Source organism: Sebastes fasciatus, chromosome 3, assembly GCF_043250625.1.
Source record: "Sebastes fasciatus isolate fSebFas1 chromosome 3, fSebFas1.pri, whole genome shotgun sequence".
NCBI classification, from domain to species: domain Eukaryota; kingdom Metazoa; phylum Chordata; class Actinopteri; order Perciformes; family Sebastidae; genus Sebastes; species Sebastes fasciatus.
The window spans coordinates 38249181-38276078 of NC_133797.1; the positions used below are offsets into that span (position 1 = coordinate 38249181).

Sequence of the window (26898 nt, forward strand, 5' to 3'; positions counted from 1 at the left end):
CTCCTCTGGGAAGCAGCCGGGCAAAAAAGTTTAATAAGTAAGTAAGTAAATTGTTATAATAGTATGTGTATTTATAATATTTGTACTGCTAATTACAGGTCATTTCAGTAGAGACATTAAAATGATGACAATAGAATAGAAATAATTTTGCTTTACTTTTGTACGGCACTACGGCGGAAGAGTAGCTTTGCTTCTGGGCGCTGACGTTGCAATGGAACGAACAATTGACTTTCACTTCTTAGCAACATACATTCTTTGCTAGGCATAATGTTGTAGCTAAATGCAAGAAAATAAAATAAAAAATACTATTGCTTCTTAATGGAAATGTGTGTGTGTGCATTTTGTGATGATGTGGCTCTCAGTGTCTGACTGGTTGGCCACATCTAATCTATAGCACAGATCACTTTGCCAGAAAAGCTTGTTTCATCTCTGTGTGGCAGTTTTCTAGTGTGCTTCATGTTATGTTACGTTATGGATGATTCTCAGCTGTGAATGCAAAAAAAAGTTTTTGTTAAACAGTTTTTACTGTCAAAAATATATGGAGCTCTACATGTGATGTGGTGAACTAAAAGATCGTAGCTATTTGTGTCTGCAGCTTTTTTTTCTACCACAAAACATCCACAGACGGCTTCACATGTCTCTGCTCTCACTCTGAGAACTTTGACATGATGAAAACATAATGTAATTTACTCCTAATGCATGTTGCAGGAAAACACTCTGTCACCATGTAACAATACAAAACAATAATAATTTGGATTAAATACAGAGTGAAGTTAAAGTCAAAGTTTTCAATGACAAAATATGACATCAAATAACTACTGTGCTATTTAGGTTCTTCACTAGAAGTCTCAGGAAGGAAGTGACTTTTTGGTGTCAGAGCTGCAGTTTGTCTTCCAGCCGCCCTCACACTGACCAACAGTCCATTCTGTCTCTGGAAGAAGACTGCTGTTGATTTTCATCATCCGTTTATATTCTTTATGTTTTATAAAGGTTTTATAAACACAGCAGTTGTAATTAGGTCATTAAATTATAGAATCACCTTTCTGATTAGAAGCTGAAGACGACAGCAGCCATGTTGATATCAGGAGCTGGATGTGTGTTTATGGGTTTCATCCTGTTCATCTCAGGTATGAATGACTGTTTATCCTTTCCTATATAATAATAATAATAATAATTAACTGTGATCCGTACAAAAAAAATTGTATGGAATGTACAGTAGGTGTTCATTTGTAGACAAATTAGATTGATTCAAAAGAAAACGTTGGCCATCAAGTTTTCACTTATTCTGCTGTTACGAGCTCTTTAGATGTATTACAGTACATCATTAAGATCCTTTACAGCATCATACTACTATCATTGACCAGTTAATAAAGAGAAGAATGTTACAAGAAGTATAAATGTGTCCAGATGTTTGCTGATGAAATCTTCTGTTAAAGGGGTTCAGGTACGAACAAACATCATCTGTGCTTTAAAAGGTTCATCAGTGGATCTGCCCTGCTCAGCTCAACATCCCACTTCAACCAGGAAATGGTACACCGGATACTGGGATAGAGCAGAGTTTGTTCAGAATGAGATCTCTGCAGATGGAAATCGTGTAACATACAACATGTCTGCAGAGAGTAACTTCACTCTGACAATCAAAGATCTGACAGAGAGTGATGAAAACAATTACTGCTGCAGAGAAACTACTGACAAACCAGAAAACTGCAGGGAAAACAGAATTTGGCTCCGTGTTGCAGGTACAGTGGTTGTCAGTATTTTACTATTTTAAAACTAATATCAGTGTATAAATTCTTATTTTTAACACCATGATGATCCCAGACCTGCAGGTGAAGGTGATTCCCACCACAGAGGGACAGACAGTAACACTGATATGTAACACCAGCTGTCCTCTGACTGAAAACCCTGCAGTCTACATCTGGTACAAGAACAGAGAGTTCCTCTATCAGGACTGGTCTCCCTGGTACCAACAGCTGGTCAGCAGTGAGGAAGCAGTCACATACTCCTGTGCTATCAAAGGCTACGAGGACCTCAGAGCCCCTCAAGTCTCAGTGGGTGAGTGACAACCAGCAGCTCCTCATCATGTTACACAGCCTGGAGTCTAACAAGTTACACTTTCAAGAAAAGTGGAATCATTGAGAAACAACAACAAACAATACATCTGACCATCACAAATATAAATAAGGTATCTCTTTTATTTTTGTCCAGATTCTGTCTCATCGACCTGCTTTAAAGTGACCTATGCTAAAGGGACAATGTGTTCTTCTCAGCAGACATCAGAGGATGAGCCCTGCTCCATCACATATCCAACAGGTTGAGTTTACAGAAACATCCACAAACACACCTCCTACCCCCACACCTCTAAGACATATCTTTGCTCTTTTCTTTTCTAATTTGCATTTTAAAAGTTAAAAGCACAACAACCACGGTTTTACACCTTCTCTCTTTCTGGATAAACCATGCTTTGAGTTTATATCTAATAATGTATATAGTTATTAATTGATTTAATTGAACAACTGATGAAAAATTGATTTGTTATCGCCCAACAGAAATACATGTTCAAATGAGTCCTGCAGACACATCACATGTCAGACTGACCTGTAACTCCAGCTGTCCTCCAACTGCCTTTATATGGTACAAGAGCAGATATTTAGTTAGCCAGTATGATAAACCACAGTTTACAGTTCCCACCACTTCTGCTGAAAGTTTCTCCTGTGCTGTAGAAGGCCGTGAGGATCTGCGCTCTGCTGAAATCTGTGAGTATGAACCAACTTATAAACTTATAAAATGGGATATTTGTGTTAATGGTCTACAAATGGCAATGAGAAATATGATGAATTTAATATTGATTGATTGATTTAATATTTTTTTTGTAGTGTTATGATCAGGGTTGGAAATGAACACCAGCCAAATGCTGGTAAAATATGCAAGTGGCTGCTAGATTTGCTTCACTCACCAGCCAAAAAAACAATGATACTCTATTGAGTGGCTGGTAGATTTTGGATAGAGCTGGTACGATACACCTATCTCCTGATTCGATACTATTACTTGGGTACCGATTCGATATGTATTGCGATTTTCAAGTATAGCGATTCTATAAGTATTGTGATTTTTAAGTATTGCGATTCAATATTATGATTTATTGTGATTTCTGTTAATGTTTTTAACACTATAGACCATGGGGAAAAAGTTGAATCATACACTTCTAGGGATTTTACTTTGGAAAATATCTAAATTAATAGAGTAAAAATGTTTAATTTTCAGCATGTATGTAGTCAGAGATGTCCTGAAGTCAAATATATCAGTCATTGTCAGGAATTATTTATTAATTGTTTTCCAGAAACCCAAAAATCAAAGAATAAACACATTTCCCGCACAGATTAGTGGTATTTTCTTTTTAATTTATAAGGGACTTGTAATGTTTTATGCTTCTGGTGAATATAATCCAATCAATCTTATTTCCATATATGTATTTTGTATATACAGTTCCCTTTGTTAACACCTTATTTTGAAAACAGACATAGTCACATGTGTGTACTTCCTCTAACTTCTCCAAGTCCGTCTCTAGCTCTCCCGTCAGCTCCGTTCTCTTTATCCGGGGCGGTTTGAATGCATTTAACATAAATGTCAGTATATGGGTATAATGTTTACCACTTTGGATTTAAAATGGGAGGGTGCAGGTCGTATCCAAGCTGACCCTCCGCCGTTTTCTACTTTCTCGCTTCGGCTCGCTGGCATTAAATCATCATGATCATTACTCAGACTACAACAATAAAAGCTGTAACTTCCTTCTACCTCCACATAGACTCAAATTAAGCAAATATATCGATTCTGGCTTTAAAGGGACTGTTTATAACTTCTTACACGTATAAATCAATCCAGGTCGGTGTCTCATGCGCTGCGCTGTTCAGACTCGGACTCCAACACAAACTACACGGAAGCACCAAAAAGGGCAAAGTTATATCTAGTGAAGCCCGTCTTGCAAAACAGTGTTGGCCGCGGTCGGAGGACGCCTGCCTGCCTGCCTGCTTGCCTTCACTCAAAGCTCGCTCCATCTCACGTGCATGCGCGCACACTACACACTGCAGAAGAGTAAGTTTAGCTCTGAGAATATCTAGTGAATGTACAATGGACGATTGTGCAGAAATAACTGCTGTAGCTCCTCCAGACCAACAGAGGTTTCCCGTGTCTTGTGAAGTGACGGGGCTCCGCAGCGAGAAACGTTATCGTCTCCGACCGGGTGCCGGTGTCTCCCCTGTTCCCTCCGGACACGGTCGGGAGGCTGAAGCAGGAAAAGCCAACACTAGGATCAGCACTGATTCATGGAGAGACCTTTGTCTGGTCAGCTAACATTTCTGCCAAGCAGGTGAAATATAGAGTGATATTGTGGTTTTAGCTGACATGCGTCGCCTCACTGTTTTGACGGATGCTCGCTCACATTCAGGTAGCGTGCACACAGGCGAGCTTGTGCAACAGGACGCTGACTTTCGTTGACTTAACGGCCACAGGTGACGCTGCTACAACCAATTTCTGATTCTTACAAACAGTCCCTTTAAAAAAACAATTTCAAAATTGTAACAAAAATAAATTGCGATACATAGTTGAATCAATTTTTTCTCACCCCTAATTTTGGAATCCAGCAGCCACAGTGACAGGTGGACAAAAAAGTTAATTTCCAACACTGGTTATGATTCAAATATTTTTATCTTTTATCTGTAGAAGGTACTTAAAGTGAAACTGCCTCTTGTCTCTTATCTCTTCTTCAGGTCCTGATAACAGATACTGCTGGAGTGTGAATTATGTCAGCAGGAGAATCTGTGCTCTGGAAGGTTCTTCACTGAACATTTCTAGTGAATATCCTGAGAACCAGCAGCCAAAATATAAATTATGGTATAAAATAAAGAGAAGTGGGAAAGAAGAAGTTGTAGAGCCAATGAAGGCTGCAGGTCGTGTGACGTATCATGACAACATGAAGAATCACCACATCCTGAGAATCAATGACCTGGAGAAGGATGACTCAGCAGAATACAAATTCAGACTCCAGAGAGATGATGAAGGATGGAAACCTGGAGTGACTTTAGTTGTCACAGGTAATACTTAAGATTAAATACATTATTTTTGTATAGTGAATTACTGACTTCCACACCATGTACTACCAGCAGTCAGCACAATAAAAAGCTGATTCATGCTTCATGTATTTCATGAAGCATGAATCAGCCTTTCAGTAAATTCAAACAATTCAATAATGAAATTCAACTTACCAATGAGAGCTGCATTCAATCTACTGCTTTTCTACTGTCTTCTAAAGGTTGGGATAGGTGGTCGGGTGTACAAAACATGCGGCTTTAACACTAGAGTTCACAGTTCAAGTCCCATCTCCTACAAACACACAATATGGTTACTTTATTGCATGAAGGAGATCTTTCTCTAACCTTAACTAGTACCATAGTTTTTAATCTTAACCAGACCTAACTTAACCCGTATATGAGTCTTTTTACAGTATTTGGGTTGTCTTAGAAGACACTAACAAACAACCTATTATATTGTTTAGGTATGAGGACTTACTGAGGATTTACTGACCGCTCTAACCATCTTTCAGGTCTGAAAGTTCAGTTTAGTCCTTCTGCAGTGATGACAGAGGACCAGAGAGTCACACTGACCTGCAGTACCAGCTGTCCTCTGACTGACAACACAAACTACATCTGGTTCTTCAACAGTCGACCTCTGACCCTGACAGAGAACCAAAACAAACACCTGGTTCTAGACCCAGTCAGCAGTCAGCATGCAGGAAAATACTCCTGTGCTGTCAGAACCCACAACAACAGCTGCTCTCATGAAGAGACTCTCACTGTCCAGAGTATGAGGGGGAAATGGACACCAGCAGCAGCTGCAGGAGTCTGTGCTGCTCTCCTGGTTATAATACCCCTCTCTGTCTTCTGCTGGATCAGGTGAGCAACACTGTCCTCTGTTTCAGAGTAATGACATTCACACACTAAATTGAAATCACTTATTAATTTACATTCACTCATTTCACTAACCAGAAGAAAGAGGACTTTCAGACAATCTCCTAGAACTGAAACATCAGACAACATGGAGCAGGTAAAAAAAGAAATTAATTAATTCTGCTACAATAACACAAACATCAACATCTTCTTTCCTGCTTCTCTGCAGAAGGAATGATTCTTTCATCCGACAACAGCTTCATCTCACAAATGTTATTTTTCTGCTCACAAAAATCTAAACATTATTCCCCCGACTGCACCTTTTCTGCACGTTTAACTGTTATTATTCAAGATTCAAGATTCAAGATTCAAGATGTTTATTGTTACGCCGGTTGTACAGTTACAAACGTGTGAAATACTTATTATGGTGATAATGTTGTCATACTGGATACTGTTTTGTTAAATTTGACTTGTGATTTCCCCTTTCTTGCAAGCAAGATTAAAATCATTCCAATAAAAAACACTTGAATATAAACAAGAAGGTTTTATTTCAGACAAATACTGCAGGGACTACAAGAATCATCATATTGGTGTGATTGTATGCATCTAAGGGTTAAATCAAGCATTTATGAAGTGCTTAGAGGATATTTGAAAATATTGCGATATATATTGTGTATCGCGATATTGCCTTAAAATATCCCAATATTATTTTTAGGCCATATCACCCAGCCCTACAACTTTTCTTTCCTCCATCAACATTGGAAGTCCCAGATATGTCAGAAAACTAAATGCCGTCATGTCTGGGTTCATAACATCACCTGGCGGCGAGCTGTAATCACATACAGTACCATTGCAATGACTGTATCTAGCAAGCCGCACTACTGCGGTGTGAACCCAAAATAAACAAATTGTGCTGTGATTTAAGTGCAATAAACAAATCAAAGGGGATGCTGAAATAACTACATAAGAATGCAGATTTGTAAAGTCTGAATCCATGCTTTGTCAGGTCTGTCTGTCAACTTTTTAAATGCTTGTTTTCTGGATGGAGTTTGGATCGATCAGTGCCAGACTATGCAGCTGCTCCATCAACACTCCGCATAACGTCATCTAGGCATAGATACTGCAGCAACACTGTACAGATATGATGTACTATCGTAGCTCTGGGTGATGACAGAGAGATACAAGATTTATTTCCTCAGTTTCTGATTCAACGACGTCAGGACGTCAGGACGTCAGTGACGACAGGAGGAGAATCTCAATGGTGAAAGGCTTTCGCAACACAGCGCCACGTGAATTTCTCGCTCGAGTCGAAATATTTCATCTCCCGCGTCACCTGGTGCGAATTTGCATCTATTCACCTCTTTTCATTGACTTTGTATGTAATTGCACCGCGTGAAAAGTTCTTGGTGTGAACACAGCATTACATATGATGTTCGCCACTGATGACAATTACATTATCACTTTATAAGTCTGCAAAAGCTGCCATATAATTAGGTTTTCTCTGCACAAATGTATTTTATTTAATCGATGAACATATTTTTGATTAACACTTCTAAAGGTATCGAAGACTACTCCAGTACCAGCTATGTTGTACTAACCCTCTCATCCAGTTGAGCTCTAGTTGGAATCACTTTAGAGGCCTACTTAGGAGGATTTAAATTACGTGTAACGTTAAATAATTTCTCTCGTCTCTTTATCAGGTAAACCCTGGTCCTGTGTATGACGAAATCTCAGCTCAACCAACAGAGCAGGATGATCTTCATTATAGCAGAGTCCACTTCCGTCAGAACCAATCAGATCTTCTCTACAGCACAGTCCAGACACATCCGCCTCAAGAACAAGATCTCACCCCCTACGCTGTCGTCAACTTCAGACCCAACACAACCCCTGAGTAAGCATCTCTTGCTATTACAGCTGATTCAGGATCTATTTGAGGGATACACTGTAAGAATGATGTAGCATATCACAGGATGGGCCATTAATCTTAGATCCTACAGGTACAAGTTTGATAAAACTTGAAAGACATCCACTGTTGGGTTGATGATTAACGGTCAAAAATCAAGCGGACAACACTGATCTGCTTTTCATAAAATTGTAAGGTTTGACAAACTGGGTTACAGATACTGCATACTTATTTAAAAGGTTATTGTGAGCCTTGCAATGAAACTGCATAAACTGAAAAGACTGTTTTTTCTTGTAATTTTAAATACTTTGCTACATGTTTAACACACAGCACATTAATGCAGCATTATTTTCTTTACTTTCAGGCATGATGGCCAGGCAGTGGATCCCTAGAATCTGTACAACACAGCAAACAACAACTTAAAGAGACTGAATGTAACAACACACCTGCCTCTGTGATGTACAGAACTTGTATATTATTCAGTTCATTGATGAGCTTATCTACAGTAGCTTACTGTGAATCAGCAGGCAGACATCCAGCATCTTATGGACACCTCAGGAGCACACTTGAGAGCGCTGATGGACACCCACTGCCTGTTGTAGCAAGAGAAACCAGAACATTTTAGTTACTCTGATTAACTCATGGTCCAGTCTGTTGAACCCAGCAGACTTTCCCTGAGTCAAAATACAAGGAGTGGACACTATACTTTCTAATATACAGCAAAAACCCTTCAACAAATAACCTAATATTTCTGTGAAACTTAAAATTCATCAAAGTTAAAACAAAAAGTCCTGCAGGGCTAATTATCATCTTGCACAATAATGTCAACTGTATCATATAACATCTTCCTGAGGGACATTTTAATATATATTAGGACATTGTCTAGTCAGTGCAGTCCTATAACGTTAGAGGACAAAGCATTCAAACAAGACAATATCTAGATAATATCTTGAAAATTGGCGTTAGCACTGAAGAGAAACACCTTTCTGACAAAGTTAAGACAAAAACTGGTTCTCAAAAATATGTCCTGATTTAGGTGTTAATAATATTAATAAACGTTAGTTATTTATAAATTGAGAAATGTGCAGATTCACTAACTTACAGTCGTAGTTATTACAGGATGGAAGTACAATGTTCCAGTTACTGTGTCCAACTACAGCTGTGTTTATTAGCAGCTAAAGCAGTTCATGGTTGGTTTCTAAATTGAGAATTGTGCAGATTCACTAGCTGACAGTAGTAGCATTAATTATTACAGGATGGAAGAATGTTGTTCAGGTTAGCTGCTGTATTTCTTATTTGCTAGCTAGAGTTAGCTCGCTGCTAACTGAACCAACGGCTTTGACACGCTGTCGGTGTTTGTTGCTAAGCAACCAGAGCGGTTAGTTCGTGAAGTCATGCTAATGCTAGCTAATGCTAGCTACTTCTTTCTCTAAATTAAATTAAATGTATAACATACATTGCGCTTTTATATTAAAGTACGTTACAGAAAACTAACGTACGGCTAAATTAAGAAATACTCACACAATATTAAATTGTTTGTGCGTTGATGCCTCTGTTGCTTTCCGTATTAGCATCAGCTAACCAGCTAACAGCTAACCGGCTAACCAGCTAACCGGCTAACCAGCTAACAGCTAACCAGCTAACAGCTAACCGGCTAACCGGCTAACCAGCTAACAGCTAACCAGCTAACCAGCTAACAGCTAACCAGCTAACAGCTAACCAGCTAACAGCTAACCGGCTAACCAGCTAACCAGATAACCAGCTAACAGCTAACCGGCTAACCGGCTAACCAGCTAACCGGCTAACCAGATAACCGGCTAACTAGCTAACTAGCTAACCAGCTAACGAGCTAACTAATGTTCCTCTTTATTCGTTTGGGTTTATTCCTTTTATTCGTGTTGTTTTGTTTTCAAGAGCAGCTAGCTAATGCTTTTCGTCCTTCTTCTATACAGTGTAGAGTTACAGCAGTGACCTGCAGCAGAAAGCTTCAGCAGCCTGTCCTCTTCGGTCTCCTGAAAGACCGCTAGGGGTCTCTGTTACGCCTTTTCTGGGTAGAGGCTAGAGGGGAGCCCCCAAACCGGGGAAACTCTCGCGAGACTGTTAATGTTGGGCATTGATCTGGAATAGTTAAAGTTAGGATGGGCCGTCGGGCAGAAAATATCGCGAGAGTTTTTGCAGATCTCAGATCGGATTTCGCGGTTTGGGGGCTTCCTTCTAGACACAACCCCTTTACTGGGGTATGATGCTTTTTATTAGATTAGATTAAACTTTATTGTCACTGCACAATAAGAATAGGTACTTTATTATACAAGATTCAATCACAAGCCTTTATGATATATTTCAATTGTCAAAAACTTAAATTCTTGTTGACAGTGTTGACAGCACTAAAGACAAAAACAACACAAAAAAGACATTCAAACAAGAAATTGTTCCGTTAACAAAGAGTAAGGGTCCAACTCAAGCAGCATAAACAACTTCCATCCGTTGATATGGACCTTAAACCTTTAAATAAATCTATGAATAAAGTGTTTACGCAACAAAACTTAATTCATCATCACATTTAAAGGGTGCAGCGATATATCTTTAGATTGAAACCAGGCTCTGAAAGCCTTGTGAGTAAAGTTTTGACCATTTAAGTTACAGGTTTATTCATGTATTTGCCACAATATCTTGTGTTTCTTATCTGAAAACACAAGATATTTTACTAATTTTATTCTACAAAGACAGCATCAACATCTAAAACTAAGTTTGAGTTGTTATCTATCATACAGTAAGACCTTACCTGTTGTTTTGAGTTTTGGTGATGGGGTGAATCTTTGTGCAGTTGGATTATGGATTGTACCTTTAAATAAAGTTGTGTTATGCTTGTGCTCTGAGTTGTTTAATGGCCACACTAATTCATTGATAAAATATAGGAAAGATTAAATTAAACGCCAGATATTAAAGCAAAAGTGTGACTACAATATCAACATTTCATATTCATCTGTGCAATAATGTGAACCCAGCCACTCATTCAGTACATTTTTCAACTTGTTTTTTACTGTTTACTTACTTACTATATCTTTATTGTTTACTTGCTTATTTATTAGATCTTGTTATGTTTGTTACAGATGCCTCTTGTTGTTTGGACTGTCCCCCTTTGCTGCTGTAATCCTGCAGATTTCCCCGCTGTGGGACTAATAAAGGATTATCTTATTTTATCTAACAACAAAGAAACAAAACGGCAACTTAAGTCCATATTAATATATTTTATTACCATACAAGTATACACTTCAGTAATTAATCCAAATACAAAAAAACATAGGAAATCATTTGTTGTGCAAGTAGCAGTGGGTCTTCTGTTTCTTTCTCTTTCAAGTAAATTTAATCTTCAAGTCTAGTTTTAAGTCCAGTACGTGTTAAATATGCGCTCAAGACACAGCAGACTGAGAGGTTGTAACAGTGAGCAAGCAAGTTATTTGTGGGCGTATTGTGTTTAAAGTCAGTATAAATAACTTGTATAGTAAAGACCTGGAAATGTGTTGTGGAGAAAAGAAAGGAAATGGTACAAATGTGGGTCCCTGACATATAAGGCAGAGCTGGTTCATCGTCACCACCATCCACACTGTGCTACAGTACATGTACACTGCATATGGTGTAATAGTACTGCAAGGTCCCCTTGATCATATGGCCTTATATGACATGTCTGTATAATGAGTTTCTTAGTATTTACTTGGGTTAAAAAGAGGAACAGTTGTAACCCAACACTAAAGAGAGAGAGAGAGAGGGGGTTACAGTTAGCAGTCATTGTGTGCTACTTTGAGTTTGATACCACCACTTCCTCCTACATTTCCTCTGTACTCACACATCAAAGATGGGAAAACGTCACGCTCTCCTTCCCTGGTTTATGTACAAACTTAATGAACCATGATAGTGATGATAAGGTCAGTGATACGGTCGCATGATGCTACATAACTTGCTGTTCAGTAGGCTACGTTAATCTTGATTCACACATTTGCTCCTGACATTTCAGCGTAAATATGAGAGTCATTGCGGTCAAGGAGTTTGAAAGAAAGAGCACACCAACACAGACGTTACAATCTTGAATCACATGGCTCGCTCATCTTTTGACTCCGCTCACGGGTCTCTGCCGTCAGCTTCCATATTCTCCATCTCCTCTGCTGTTCGCAGCCTCCTCCTCCGTGTGATGTTTCTGGTGCTTTCATTTGTTCAGCAGCACCTTAGCAAGGGACTGGAGGTTTTCCCTCTTCTCGTACAGGTACATCTGGGTCTCCCACAGCATGTCCACCAGGACCGCGTCACTCACCTCATCCAGCATCACTTCCTGAGACAGCTGGGGACTCAATCTGCACAAAAGACAATAAACAGTTTCAAAGTACTGGACAAATGACAATGTGACAAACACTAATAATGAAATCCTGCAGACTTGTGTTTGAATATAATGTTATGTATTCCTCGTCGTCATGCAGAAACCTACGTCAGGTCACGATGTGGGTTTGAAGGGAAAATAGCAATTTGATGCTAAAATATAATTTGACCAAAATGCAAATGTTTGTATTTGAATACATAAGGAACACTACTGGGAAGATACAGAATGATATACAAACCTAAAATAAACAACAAAATAATGGACCCGCCCTTTAACTGACTAAACTGGACTTGATATGACTGTTAAAGGTTAAACACTTGTTTGATGAGAGGTGTTCTCTTCCTGTTGACTCTAAAGCTGTCAAGTAAATTATTTAAAGGGGACCTATTATGCTTTTCCTTATTTTCTGTCATTGATATATATATAATGTTATAATGTCAGATGTTCATATTAAACGTGGCCAAAGTGTCAAATAATGAGGTAAACGTATGTAAAAGTATTTCCTGTGACAAAACCATCAGGCTTCAGACTGGCTTCTGAGCCATTTCCGTTGTCAAAACTCCGTTTCCAATGTTTTATTCTACTGTGGCTACAAGAGTACGTCAGTTCCTACCAGATTTTTTTATAGTGAATTATTAGCAGAAATAATGTCTATAAGTATGAAAGTGAGGGTCTCAATAGCTAACTTCATATGCATGTCATGGTGGTGTATTTGCTTGCTCAGATTCCTTTATGATTATTCTGCATTTCCTTTATTTAATTGGCGGTCTGATTGTGTGAGCAGTCAAACATGCTGAATTGTCACTCGTCACTCAGGTATAGCACCTATTTGTTTCCTCTTTGCCGGCCGTATCAGTCTAACCTGTGTCATTAAACACTGCACATTGCAGCACTTGTGTCATTAAAGATAAACTGATGGCTTAAAACACAGAAGAGGAAGAAAGAGTGTGAGAAAATGAGAGACCAAGAGAAGTGGGCCAAAGAGGAGATGGAGTGATAAAGATGTCAAGACAGAAAAAGAGAACTGGCTGAATTAATGAGAAGCAAAGTGCAGCAGGTTGGTAGTCAGCTGACCTGTGGTAGATGGTGTCGATCATTTCACACCAGGCTCCGGCTCTGTCCACTGCACAGCCATCAGAGTCTGTACACTGTCCAGTCAGAGAGAGAGAGAAACAAAAAGACACTTTCACACCCGAGATACTTACGTTCGCTTGGGACAGTGACTCCCTCCCAACCCGGAGGGCGCAATCCACCGCCCTCCAAAACAGATTATATCATTATAATATTATTATATACGTATATGGCTCTGTACTCACACAGTCCACCAGCATCTTGCCCAGCTCCTTGGCTCCCACGAAGCTCTTGGCCAGCTCCAGAGGGTTGGTGGGTCGGAAAACATCCACAGAGCTCACCACCACCTGAGGAGGTTTACCTGCAGATACAAACAGGAAGACTTAGCTCTCAGAGACAGATAGTTATTCACAACGTGCTGTGTAACTTTTCATACTGCTGCCTCCCATCTTAAAAAGGGCACCTTGGATAAACAGCATTCATCATATGACATATAACTTATGGATGTTGGAGTTTTTTTTCATATTTTCCATGTTCAGATACAATGAGTGTCTTACCTGTACCGAGGGAGACCACGATACCCAACCTCTTGATTTCATTTCCATGGCCCTGAGAGGAAGGAGGAGGAGACAGATAATTAATTGATCTAATAAAACTTAAAGGCTTTAAATATTCATTTGTGTTAGTGATTAAATGTGAACTTAATGGAAGGGAGAAGTGAAACTAGAAGCAGCTGTCAGGTTTCCTACCTCCGCTTTTAAAGCTTTATTGTACTGATGGACTTCTGACATGGCGTCTAGCGTCGGGTTATTGGCCAGCAGCCCTCCATCCAGAAAGCGGCCCATTGGTCGGAAGTAAGTAGGGGCAGCGCCGCTGGAGCGGGCGGCTCGCCACACAAGTTGTTCTGGTGTAAACACAGGGATATTAAAAATTTAAAAAAAGGCATGAAACAATCAATCACACACTTTGATTATCTAGGTGCAGAGAGAAGCCGTTAGTATCCACATTCATCCATGCTGAAAAGGTGTTATTTGTGCTGTGCTATTAAAAGTAAGCATGTGTTTGGTATGAAATCACATTCAAAGGAAGAGTTTGACATTTTGGGAAATAAGATTATTTGCTTAAATGAGAACATTGATACCAGCTACCAGCAGCAGGCTAACTTAGCTTAGCATAAAGACTGGAAACAGGCAAACAGCTAGCCTGGCTCTGTCGGAAGGTGACAAAATCCACCTAGCAGCATCTCTACAGCTCATTAATTAACACGGTATACATCGCTATCTCGTTATACAGACCTGAGAGTGGCATCAATCTTTTCATCAAACAAAGTGAATAAGTGTTTTTGCCAAAATGTCAAACTATTCCTTCAGACTCCAAAACAATGAGACAGAATACAGTGAAACATGAGACATGAGTGGAAAAGTACTTGATGTCACTATGAAAATAAGAGGAAGGGAAAGAAACAGATAAAAACTAATAATTGTCTTCTGTTTCTGCCAGTGCTGTTCGACAGTATTAACAGTGCATGATGCCTGCGCTGTAAGATCAAAGTAGAGAGAAAATATAAGGAACGTTTCATGTTTAGGACTGATAATGTTGTTCTGTAAAGTGTTGGTTTGGATCTGTATATTGTTTTTTAAATGGCAGGACACATTTCTGGGTTTATTAATTGTTAAAATTGTGTATCTTTTGTTTTTCTGTTATTTTGTGAGTCAATAATAATAATAAAAACAACTTTAACCATGTAAAAATGGTTGTTCCTCTGAAATGCTTGTAGTCTCTCACACACACAGACACACACCTTCATCTGTCACCTTCCTATGCTTTCTGGTTGGCTCCTCTGTGTATCCTACTACCAACACATCCTCATCCTCCCATCCTGCAACAACAACATGGCTGCCACTCAAACAACACGGCACGGCTGGTCAGGAATACCACGGCATGCAAATTCAGGAGTAGGTTGCTGTGCTTTCACCCAGTGCCTCGACAGTAGGCAGTATACTTTTGGCATCATTGGGCAACAATTTCATAATAACCTTTCAGCATATTGTAATTCAAGTGTTCTGAGAGAAAACTAGACTTCTGTACCTCCTCATGGCTCTGTTTTCAGGCTTTAAAAAATCTAGCCCGTGACGGGAGACTTTGGCCAATCACAGGTCATTTCAGAGAGAGAGCGTTCCTATTGGCTGTTCTACAAATGCAAGTGCACGTCCTTTCAGATGGCTTGTCCAGCATTGGCAACAGCTGCGTCCACTGCAAATCAACTCAAAAAAAGAAGACAGACTTATCAAAAAGAAAGTCAAACAATATCGTTGAAGCGTTTCAGAGATGGAGAGAATGTGTTGTTAATAGTTAGTTAATAGCCTTCTGCTCACGGGGAAAGCATCATTTTCTCTCCATCGCTCTAATAGTTCAGCCTTCTGCGTGAGCTCACCGTGGATGTATAAAGAGAACGGAGCTCATCGCTGCGGCGCAGCCACGACGGCTACGGTTAGCAGAAGGTTAAACTATTAGCAACACTTTCTCTCCATCTCTGAAACGCTTCGCTGAAAGTGCAGCTCGCTAGAGCCTCGAATCAGAGATTGTCATCTCAAAGTTTGCAAAGAAAACATTAATTGTATTTCTTATAGAACTGCCGCTATATATGACAGCATCAGGATCACAATCATGACCGGGATGAAGATTGAAATGGATGTGTAGTACTCGTGCATATGCATCTCCTCGTCCGGTTGGAGGGGCTTAGGACTGAGAGAGGAGAGCTGCAGGATGAGGGGCTGTATTTCCAAATTCTGGCTTTTTTTTTTTTTTTTACTTTTCCAGAAAACTGCCTACCCTGGGTTCCACTTGAATTACAATATATTCATAAGTTATTATGGAATTTTAGCTCAATAACACCAAAAATAAACTGCTTCCCCCAGCTTTAATCCCAGAATTTAAAGCCACCAAGTGTAGGGTTTGCTTTCTATGACACCATCTAGTGGTAGTGTCAATGCAGTGCACTACCCCTCCTATAGTGAGCAAACCAACAACCACTAGTTGAATACCTTGTGGGATGGTGAGGGGCTTGAACGTGGCACTGGTGGCGTATGGGGGCACTCTGCGGACGGAGGGGGGGTTGTAGTTCCTGAAGATGTGCAGCTCGCCTGGATGTCTGTCTGCTAGAACGCTGGTCACCATCACCCTGTAAGCAAACACATAAATGAGTGGGAAGAGAAAAGAGTTATTGTTAGAGAGTTTTACGCTCATAAAAAAAGTTAAAATTCTTCAAGTCGAGCCTACATTTTTTGTTGTTTTGTTGTTTTTCTTTTGTCAGTCAGTGTGCATCACATTATACTTTTATATTCTAGCAGGGCGAGCGCGCTTGTTAAAAAAAATAAATCACGTAAACAGTGTTTCCCGCAGGTGTTTGCAGGCTATGAGGAGATGAATGATGATGACGCGGCATAAAAAAATGTCACACCCACAAAACACGGTAAACGAGACAGCGGGTGCTTTTCATTATGTTAACGTGTCTCCTTGATTCCTTTCCTCGCCTCCTGCGAGCAGAGGAGGGAAACGAGAGGAAACAAGGAAATATGTTTTCAGAGAAATTAGGCATCATTTCCTCTGAAGCGTCATGTGAAGCGACGTCAATTTGTGATGATGGCGGCTCCTCCAGAAGCCTCCTCTCTCTTCGCTCCTTGTTTCGTCAAGGTGCATTTAAGGGATTGGAAGATCCTCTATGATGGGAGGAGATGCGAGGAGATAGGAGGCTTCTGGAGGAGCCGCCATCATCATTTTTAATCCTAGTGTCTCTGTACAGTTTTCTTCCTATTACCTAGAGGACACATTCAACATGAAGAGTTACCTGGGGTATTGGACATCTGTCATCTTGGTGTTCTCTCCAAACTCTTTCTTCAGGAAGTCCTCCAGTGGTGCTGATTCATAAGGTCGTGACCCCCTGAACACCTGCTCCTTCATCCTAAAGTAGAGGCAGCGCAGGTACTCCATGGACTTACCTGCATATAGAAGAAACAGAATTATTGTTTTGATGCTACGTGATAATAAAAAACATGTGGAAATAAAAGGGAAACGCACACACACACACCATGGACGATAGCGAGGGCCAGGATGCCCCCGGTGCTGGTGCCAGCCACCCAGTCGAAGAGCTCTCTGGTGGGCCGACCGGCCTCTCTCTCCAGAGCGATCAACATCTGGATCAACACCAGGCCTTTAATACCTCCCCCATCCAGACACAGCAGTCTATCCATCCTGCAGAGGAGAGGATTAAAAAAAATGTTTAATGTTTGTTCTGTTGTCTCTAATATGAATCAATACAAAATATGAAAATATTCCTGAGTAAAAATAACATAATTACTCACTTCCTTTTCTCCATTGTGAGTCCGTCCACTTCAGACGTGCTTCTGCTCATCGCACTGACTGCAGCTCCCATATACATGATGTCCCCAAACCCTGTCAGCCAATCACAACAGCTATTGATATGGGACCAACACATGTATGCATAAAGGAGGAAAAGGGTCACTGGGTTTCCTACAAGCCACATGGGAGTTTTACAAGCCTCAACAAGGCCAGTAAATCTACCAACTCACTTGCCTGATTGGGCGAGTGGTAAAAAATAATATTTTTTTTTTCCCAGCTGATGATGAAGTAGCTAAGGAGTGAGCCTTCTTATACAGTATATTGTGTTGTTGTTGTTTTACCAGTGTACAGTACTTTGGCCAACTTTTGTTGTTTTAAATGTGCTCTATATCTAAACTTGAAACTTGAGCCATCTCGTTTCTTTCTCATCTCTGTTGAGAGATGCACATGCTTAGTACCGATCGGAAAATTGCGGCGCATAAAGACAAAGTTTATGAGCTGAAGTGCAAGCGACCATTTCAATCATCCTGGAAACAGGAGTTTAGTTGGGCGGCGCTGGAGGATGTGGGCGAAATTCCAACTATGTATTGTGCAGTTCGCTGCAAGTTTGAGAGCAAGGCGTATAAAACATGACAATTAACTTTAATCTTTGTTGTTATTTGATAACCACTAATAAATAAAACTATTTGTATGTGTGCAAATAAAAATTGACTTTGGGCAGGTAGATTTCTGACCCACTTTCCCGACCGGGCAAGTTAAGTAAAAACATTAACGCTGAACCCTGCAAAGAGCATCTAAGTTTCACTATCTGTAAAAAAACATTTAGCTTAGTATAATGACATTTGGTTTATTCATGGAAGCTTTCCAAAAAACAATCTATGCCATCACTGTAAACACTATCAGCATAGTGTTTGGGAGCTGGGCGATGCTGCCTCATCACATATTCTTTTTGGTCATTTGCTGATGCATGAAAATAACATCACACCTTGCAGCTCAGGTTTCACAGACAACTCAGATCTTGTTCATGATTAAAAATTTTCCCAGAGCACTTAAAGTAATTGTCTTGGAGATTTTTATTTAAAGGTCCCATATCATGCTCATTTCTGGTTTCATAGGCGTACTTGTATTTTATGTTTAGTAAGTAAAAAAGTTAAAAAACAACAACTTTATTTTCCTGATACTGTCTGCCTGAATATGCCCGTATTCACCCTCTGAAACACTCTTAGTGCACTCTCTGCAATTTTAGTGCATTTCAACAGAATTGCAATTAAATTGCGTTGCTAGGCAACAGCTTGGGTCCGTGTTTACTTCCTGTCAGCTGATGTCATTCACATACACTGCAAGCGGAAATAAACTGGGACACATTTAGAAAGTTTACATTTAAAACTGGTCTATATATTGACGATTTGTGACATCACAAATGTACAGAAATCCTCCTTGTTTAAAGGAACAGTTCCTGAATACGGGCTGTGTATTTCTCCATGGATTGTTTTGATTTTGTGTTTCTGTGCATCAACCTCTATAAAAATGTAGCGACAAGGTACAAGGGACCAACTTTGAATATTGTGTTTACAAACCGCAACCAACAAATCCTCCTCATTGTGCCTTTAAATATGACCAATACAAATCTGTTCATCTGTTGACGATCAGTCTGTACTCTTTGGAGTATGAAAGAGGTGATGTACTGTAGAGGTGTGGAAAATGAGAATAAAAACTCCCTCGATGAATGACAGGGAGACATTTAAATGAATGACGTTACCTATGCCTGCAGGCTTGGTCTTGTTGGAGAAGGGGGGAGGACTGCTGGGGGAGGGTGGGAGGCACCGCTGGACGCCTACACTACACAGCATGTCCAGCAGTATCTTTCTATTAGGACCTTTCAGGTTAGACATGCACACACAGCACAGACAGCAGAGAGAAAAGATGGAGAGGGATAAAGATAGAGAGAGAGAGATGGAAGAAGAGAGAGAAAGCAAGAACAGAAGCCAGCTGTTAGCGATCATCATGCATTTAAAAAAATATAATCAACAAACGACAGAAAACTCCTTTTACCACCATTTCTGCTTCAGAGCGTCCAGTGGGTGGTTTCACACACAATGGGCCTCATTCAGCATCCATTCTTATGAAGACATTTCTTTTTATTTATTTTATTTCTTCGGCCAAATTGTTCTGATCTTTTATAAAAAAAATCAAAGTGAATTTTTTTAATATTTTCCATTATATAGTCTGTGATTTCCATCAGTACCACAATGAGTAAACCTCCATTATAAAAAAATTTAGGCATAATTTGCATGAGTGTCCAAAAAGATTAAAAAAACACATTTGCACCTTAAAATCCAATATTGACAGAAATAAAAATGATAAATTCTACATTTGTGATCGTGAAATGAATCATTTTAATCATTTGAAACTCTGTAAGAGAGTCAAAGTCAACTGGTAATTTGAGAAATGAAGGGGGGATGCAAACACAATGACTTTTAGCTTTGGCGACAGCAATAAAAAATTCAATTGCCACTCACTTGGAGCTCTGAAGGTGAACGTGGGAGCAGTGGATGGAAAGATTTAAACTACAACAATTCACAGACGAGATAGAGAGGTTTATTTTATCATGAATAACTCTCTGTTTTCTTCCTCTTTGGACTTCTTCTTATCTTATCTTACACTATATGACAGTAAATTGTGCTTATTGCACCTTTAAATAGACACGGTGGGAATGCGTTCTAACCATGCCGCTTCTAACCAGTCACACACTAACGTATTAGTAGTACGAGCTGTAAAACAGGGTTTCATATATTGAGACGAGACACTAAAGATTGCTTCAAGTTTGTCATTTTGTAAATCACTTACACACCAAACCATTTCCGTGCAGTAGCTTTACTGTCTACAGTGGAACACACGCATTTGAATAATAATTATAAAGTTCAAACTGGCCTGTTAGGTCAAGCATATTAAACTCATCACTATTCCTGATTTGCCTCCTCTCTCTCTCTCTCTCTCCTCCTGGACATGCCTCCTTACCTCTCATCTCATCTCTTCTCACAGTTTTGCATCCCTTCTCTCTCTCTTACCTTTGCTGGTGCGAGCAGCGATGAGTCCAGGTGTTTCTCCCAGGTCGTTGTGGATCTCCACATCAGCCCCGAACACAATCAGAGCTTTGATCAACTCCATGTGGTCCATCTGATGAACAGAGTCACACAAAAAGTGTAAAAAAAAACAACAAGAACATTTGCTATTCAAGAAATGTCAGCAAGAACTCTTGTAGTGTGAGCATGCTGGCCATTCCAGAGCACTTTATTCTTATACTGTACATGTGATGCAACCTGATTTCCTAATTGACTGGATTTTAAAACGTCTTTAATCTTTCAGTGTTATCCCCTCTTCATGATGTTGCAACCACTTTGCAAAGTCATTCCTTGACATTTCCCCTTTCATGAGCATGTTGATGATCAGTAAGATATCACTGCTTTCATCTGGAAAACAAGTACAAGGCAGAGATGGCATCACACCTTCATAGCGAGGTGCAGGGCTGTGTTTCCATCCTGGCCCTTCAGGTTGGCGTTGGCTCCGTGGGTGAGCAGCACCATGGACGCCTCAAAGCGGCCCTTCTTGGTCAGAATGTGGAGGGCGCTCTCTCCGGTCTTACTGAGGTAGTTCACTGCACAGCCGTGTTCCAGCAGCAAACGACACATCTGGCAGAGACAGAGGAAGATTTATTCAAACATCTGCTTGATATTTACCTTCAAATGTTAAGACATTTCTGATTCCTAACATGAATATGTCTCGGTTTGGTAGCCCAGAGCACCCACAGCAGCAACACAGTTACAGGCCACAGAAGTTAACAAAGGTCCTAAATCCATCAAAGCATTAACACACACATTTCTCTGCATGTATACTACTAGGATGCAAACATATACTGTAATTCAAACAGCTCATTATGGATTTTAATGTCATATTTGTCACCTCAGCAGTTTTGGACCAGTGGAGAGGCGTCCCTCCATACAAATGGTCCTCCGCCTGGAGCTGGCCTGGGTCCGCTTTGAGGATCTCCTCCACACAGCTGACAGTCAAACACAAAATAAAACAGGACTATTATATACTATACTATCTATATATCTGATCAAAATAAATTTGGACAAGAAACATTGATTTGAACATCTCCACTAAGACCATCATGGACTGATTACAACCTACAGAAACCAGTTAAAATCACCAGTTACACCACATGGAGGAGACAAGAGAAAATCCTCATCTTTAACCGTACTCACCCTTTCTCACTGTACTTCATGGCACTGTGGACGGGGTAGCCGGCGCCACCGATGACATCACACTTGGCCCCACCCCCCAACAGAGCTTTGACGGACTCAACGCGTCCCAGGCGGCAGGCCACGTGGAGCGGCGTCTCCCCGTTGTTGTTCAGATCATTCACCCCCGAGCACAAACGCGAGCACATGACCTGAACGAGGGAAGGATGGCGTGATGGACATGGAAGGCGGGAAAAAATCATGTTACTATTCAGTTGAGAGGACGGCATCAGTACAAAAAACACGGTGAAAAGATCATTCCACACGTGTTGATCAGGTGGAAATGTTACTGCGGAGTCCCACCTGGATGATGGCAGGAGTGTCCTGTTTAGCGGCACAGTGCATGGGCGTCTCTCCGTTGCGGTCTTTGATGTCGGTGCGAGCCTGGCTCTCGTCCAACAGCTCCTTCACACACGGCGAGTCGCCACGCTCACATGCCCGGTGCAGCGGCGTCTGACCTGATGCATCCCGGGCGTTGATCTGACTGCAGACAGAGAGATGGCGTAAGGTCGTTTTGCACGGTTTAGCCAACACATTTATATTCTGAATTATCCTTTTTCTTTTTCGAATCCTTTCACTACAGTATGACAATGAACTTGAAGAGACTCCAGATTTGCATCTTGAGATACACTGAACATTTAGGCCACTTTACTGTAATGTTATCATTGTGTGGTAATGAAGTAACTTGAAGTAACTCCAACATCCAAGATCTGAGACTTGGCTACAAACTGCTTTCCTGACATAGTTATGAACGGACAAACCTGAAAGCCACCGTAGTTCTCCGACACGCTGAGCTAAGCGGGGTGAGTGGACGGGTATTCAGTTGGTTGCAATCTGCAACCTCACCACTGGATGCTGTTAAACTGTCATAATCATGTTTCTCAAGCACTTCCCATCATACCTCTGGACATAGTTATGTTTGAGACACTCTCTCAGGCCCGTCTCCACGGCGATGTGGGCGGAGCTCCAGTCCGGGTGGTTGCGGATGCAGTCCACGATAGGCTGGGTGGTCTCCGCCTTCAGTGGAAGTGTCTCATAGAAGGGGCGAAGCTTGAGGGCATACTGGGGGAACCAGTTCATGGCGTCCTCCTCTGACGCCACCTGAAACAGCCTGGTTCACACAGAGCAATGATTACACACATTTCCCATCTCACCACGAATCTCAAAGACTCTGGAATGTGGTAATACTGGTGCAAACAATACAGATAAGATAAATACAACAGTTTCCCAGACACAAAGTGCTCCACAGCGCTCCCAAACACAGCCAGAGCTGCGAAAAGTTCCTTTGATGTTCATGAAATTTGGTGAGATCATTGTTCTCAACTATATAGAATATATAATATATATAATATATATAAGAAGTGGTATACAATTTGCAATACCTCAGTTCCAGCGCCATGCACTCCACGCAGGAAATAACGTCTAACTCGTGTGCACAGTGACTGATGGCCACGGAAATGCACGGCCGTGTCAACCGGCGTCTCTCTAGTACCCCCAACGTGTACAAGAGGTGAGGGCCAGTCCATCGCTGCTTGCAGCTTTAATTCATTTTAGTTACCTTAACATCCACAATACGAATGTTTGCAGATTCTGTGATATTGACACATTTACAAGAAGGTTTTAAAAGTAGCTTTGACAATTCTCTGCACACTAGCACAACATTATATATTTAATGTAATTGTATTATGCTGTTCAGTTCTTAAAAACCTTTTGCTTTCAGGCCTCTGGTGTTAAGTTTGCAGGGATCATAATGTTTGCATTAAAACTTACATTAAGCAAAATACCTGGTGACAGATTAAACATTTGGTTTCAGTTCTGGCAAACCGTAGAACCTTCTTACCTTCAATGCTTTATGGCTGATTGAGCCAGCACCGTTTCATTCAAGGTAACGGCTTTGATTTAGATAAGCTGCTTTGTTGGGTAACAGTGCAGGTCAATAGTGAGCTAAGCTAAATCAATAAGATCTTACAGGCTGAAAATAGTAATCAAATCTGAAAAATAAACATAGTTGTGGTCATTTCAGCTGACATCTGCATATTTAAACCAAATGACACCCATCACACCTCTCTCCCTGTCCGTGATGACATCAGTACTGACCTCATGGTCACATTTGGTGTCTCGGGGCACATGAGCAGACAGTCCCATGACTGACACTGGCTGTTTCTGTACAGGACCATGCGTCCCTCCTCTTTCAGCAGGACTTTGCTCCCTCCAGCGTAGTCGGACAGCGGCACATCCCTAACCCGGTAGGGGTTGGTGAAGAGGGTGGACACAGAGGACACAGTGTCCAACAGCCGGCCCAGGAACTGCATCGTCACCTGAGAACGAAAAACAGAGAGCTTAAGGAGGACCCAGACAACCAAGTACATTTACTCAAGTACTGTATATATTTTTGAGGTACTTGTACTTTACTTGAGTTAGTGCTGTAACAATTAGTCGAAAATAATCGCCAACTATTTTGATTAATTGATTAATCGTTAAAGTAATTTTTTATGCAAAAATAGCAGAAAATTCTGTTTTCAGCCTCAAAAATATGTTCTGTTATATATCATATTAAAGTGAATATCTTTGGGTTTTGGACAAAGCAAGACATCTAAAGACATCATCTGGGAGTTTGAGAAATTGGGATGGACATTTTTTTAACTATTTTCTGACATTTTAGAGACCAAATGATTAATCTAGGAAATAATCTGCAGATTAATCGATAAAGAAAATAATCATTAGTTGCAGCCCTAACTTGAGTACTTCTATTTTATACTTACTTCTACACCACTGCATCTCAGAGGCAAATATTGCAATTTTTCTACATTTATTTATTTAATAACTTTACTTACTTTCCAGATTCAGATGATTTATACTAAATATAAATCAGCTAACACATTAGGATGTATTATTGTAGATTAAACTACACTGCAGTATATGAAGTCATTAAAATGAGCTCCAACCTTACCAGCTGCAACATTAAAGTGATGAACCCATTAATGCATAAATGATTAAAATCTGATAATGTAACAGTCATTATTCTGAAATGGGCCATTTTGCATAATGAGTATTTTTACTTTCGGTATCTCTATGCTAATCGTTTTGTACTTCTTGAATGCAGGGTTTTTACTTGTAACAGAGTATTTTTACACTGTAGTACTGATGTTTTTACTTAAATAAAAGACGTAATACTTGTTCCACCCGTCTGCAGCACTATGATCTATAATATAAGATAGGAGGTTTTGGCAGCACATGTTCAGCTCTGTCCTCTTCACCACGGCCTGTAGGACAGTTGTCATCATTAATTCATGATTTATTCTATCCTCAAGACAGGATGTTGCCAATATTTACAATAAAGATTTGATAATAATAAAAACAGCTCTCATCATCTTTGATGACTCCTCCTTGCTGAAACCAGAGTTTACAATATCATTAATGCTAATATTAGTGCAGAAACCACAGAGTTTAAAATAGTATTAATGCTTATGTTAGTGCTGAAACTAGAGTTTACAATATTATTAAAGCTAATATTAGTGCTGCAACTATAGAGTTTACAATAGTATTAATGCTTATGTTAGTGCTGAAACCAGAGTTAACAATATTATTAATGCTAATATTAGTATTAATGCTTAAATTAGTGCAGAAACCAGAGTTTACAATAGTATTAATGCTTATGTTAGTATAAATGATAATATTAGTGCTGAAACTATAGAGTTTAAAATATTAGTAATGCTTATGTTAGTGCTGAAACTATAGTTTACAGTGTTACTAATGCTAATATTAGTATTAATGATAATAGTGCAGAAACTATAGAGTTTACAATATTATTAAAGCTAATATTAGTATTAATGCATATATTAGTGCAGAAACCAGAGAGTTTACAATGTTACTATGATCTATAATATAAGATAGGAGGTTTTTGGCAGCACATGTTCAGCTCTGTCGTCTTCACCACAGCCTGTAGGACAGCTGTCATCATTAATGAATGATTTATTCTGTCCTCAAGAAGACAGGATGTGTCCTCTGAAGAAGAGTAACAACAGGTCTACTATCCCAGATATGACACATTATGTCTGTGTAGTTTGTAGTTAGATCAGTGGAGTAATGAAGTGCATTATTAGAAACAGTTTACTGTGAGGTAAAGTTAATGATACTAGTATATATATACATTAGTTTAACTCTCTACCTCCTGTCAGAGAGCTGGTAGTGACGATGCAGACTGAGGAAGCTGCTCGTTATAATGGGGAACAAGTGGCTCCATTCATGCTGCTCACGAGTTCCCGGTCAAAACTAACCCGTTTATTTAATGTATTTAGTATTTATAGCATGTATACTACCGTTATCTACCTGCTAAGTGCAGGTAATCGCATTAAGCGGCCGCTGAGAGTCGGTTCTTACCTGCCTGGCTGTCCTCTGCGGAGGCTGCTTGACTTCTGACAGCGACATCAACAACCACGATGACGCAACCAAACTTGCTACAAATCGTGACTGACGCGAGCTGCTCCAATCAGAGCTCAAGAATTAGGCGGTTGCTAAGCAAAAGGGGAGGGGCTTAACACATAGAAGATGCTAGGGGATTTTTCTTCACAGTGGAAAGTCCCAGAGAACCTTTGACTGTAAACCTGCCATAAACTAAAATAAATGATTTAATAAATACATAACTCAATAGATTAATACATAAATATGTCATTAAATGTAGCAAAAATAATATTAGAAATAAACGTGTGTATTTATTTATTTATTTATGCACGATTTCCCTTTACATTTCACCACTATATATTATAAATATCTATATATATAAAATAAATTAATGAATAAATAAATGACTCAATAGATTAATACATAAATATGTCATTAAATGTAGAAAAAATAATATTAGAAATAAATGTGGCCATTAATTAATTGATAAAAATGTGACTGTTTTAATTTGTTTCTTTATTTATTTATCTTTGTATCAATTTCCTTATTTAT

General features: G+C 39.8%; 4 protein-coding genes across 10 annotated transcripts in view; 2 read left to right on the top strand and 2 right to left on the bottom strand.

Moving 5' to 3' along the window:
• LOC141765020 (85/88 kDa calcium-independent phospholipase A2-like) overlaps positions 1-9511 on the bottom strand; it is a 68708-nt gene extending 59197 nt beyond the window's left edge. For 3 of the 4 annotated variants that reach the window (XM_074630837.1, XM_074630838.1, XM_074630836.1), the window contains exons 1-2: positions 8948-9085; positions 8360-8438 (exon numbers count right to left, since the gene is read on the bottom strand). In XM_074630837.1, coding sequence (XP_074486938.1) covers positions 8360-8387 — 28 coding nt within the window. In that variant the 5' untranslated portion in view covers positions 8388-8438; positions 8948-9085. Of the gene's footprint in view, positions 1-8359; positions 8439-8947; positions 9086-9366 lie in introns of those variants that run through there. The other variant, XR_012593352.1, reaches the window with a different exon arrangement.
• LOC141765014 (B-cell receptor CD22-like) overlaps positions 1-10712 on the top strand; it is a 43257-nt gene extending 32545 nt beyond the window's left edge. Inside the window, exons 9-11 of one of the 2 annotated variants that reach the window (XM_074630823.1) lie at positions 7643-7833; positions 8210-8440; positions 9086-10712. In XM_074630823.1, coding sequence (XP_074486924.1) covers positions 7643-7833; positions 8210-8237 — 219 coding nt within the window. In that variant the 3' untranslated portion in view covers positions 8238-8440; positions 9086-10712. Of the gene's footprint in view, positions 1-7642; positions 7834-8209; positions 8441-9085 lie in introns of those variants that run through there. The other variant, XM_074630827.1, reaches the window with a different exon arrangement.
• Positions 893-5952, top strand: LOC141765399 (uncharacterized). Its single transcript, XM_074631452.1, has 6 exons — positions 893-1127; positions 1437-1739; positions 1822-2055; positions 2209-2313; positions 4767-5090; positions 5600-5952. Exons 1-6 carry the CDS (start codon positions 1073-1075, stop codon positions 5950-5952), a joined length of 1374 nt encoding a protein of 457 aa, XP_074487553.1. The 5' UTR covers positions 893-1072.
• Positions 10713-11078: 366 nt separating the features above from the next.
• On the bottom strand, positions 11079-26458 carry pla2g6 (phospholipase A2, group VI (cytosolic, calcium-independent)). 3 transcript variants are annotated; one of them, XM_074630813.1, is made up of 19 exons: positions 26326-26458; positions 24043-24263; positions 22847-23056; positions 22249-22429; positions 21910-22097; positions 21605-21701; positions 21151-21333; positions 20713-20821; positions 19404-19520; positions 17647-17737; positions 17373-17536; positions 17133-17283; positions 16330-16466; positions 15087-15164; positions 14035-14189; positions 13843-13894; positions 13531-13646; positions 13289-13362; positions 11079-12191 (listed from the first exon to the last, which is right to left on the bottom strand). In XM_074630813.1, exons 1-19 carry the CDS (start codon positions 26371-26373, stop codon positions 12047-12049), a joined length of 2517 nt encoding a protein of 838 aa, XP_074486914.1. In that variant the 5' UTR covers positions 26374-26458; the 3' UTR covers positions 11079-12046. The 3 variants fall into 3 exon arrangements, with proteins under 3 accessions (XP_074486914.1, XP_074486916.1, XP_074486915.1); XM_074630815.1 differs by having other exon boundaries at positions 22847-23729; positions 24000-24263; positions 26326-26342; XM_074630814.1 differs by lacking the exon at positions 15087-15164.
• Between the last annotated feature and the right edge of the window lie 440 nt (positions 26459-26898).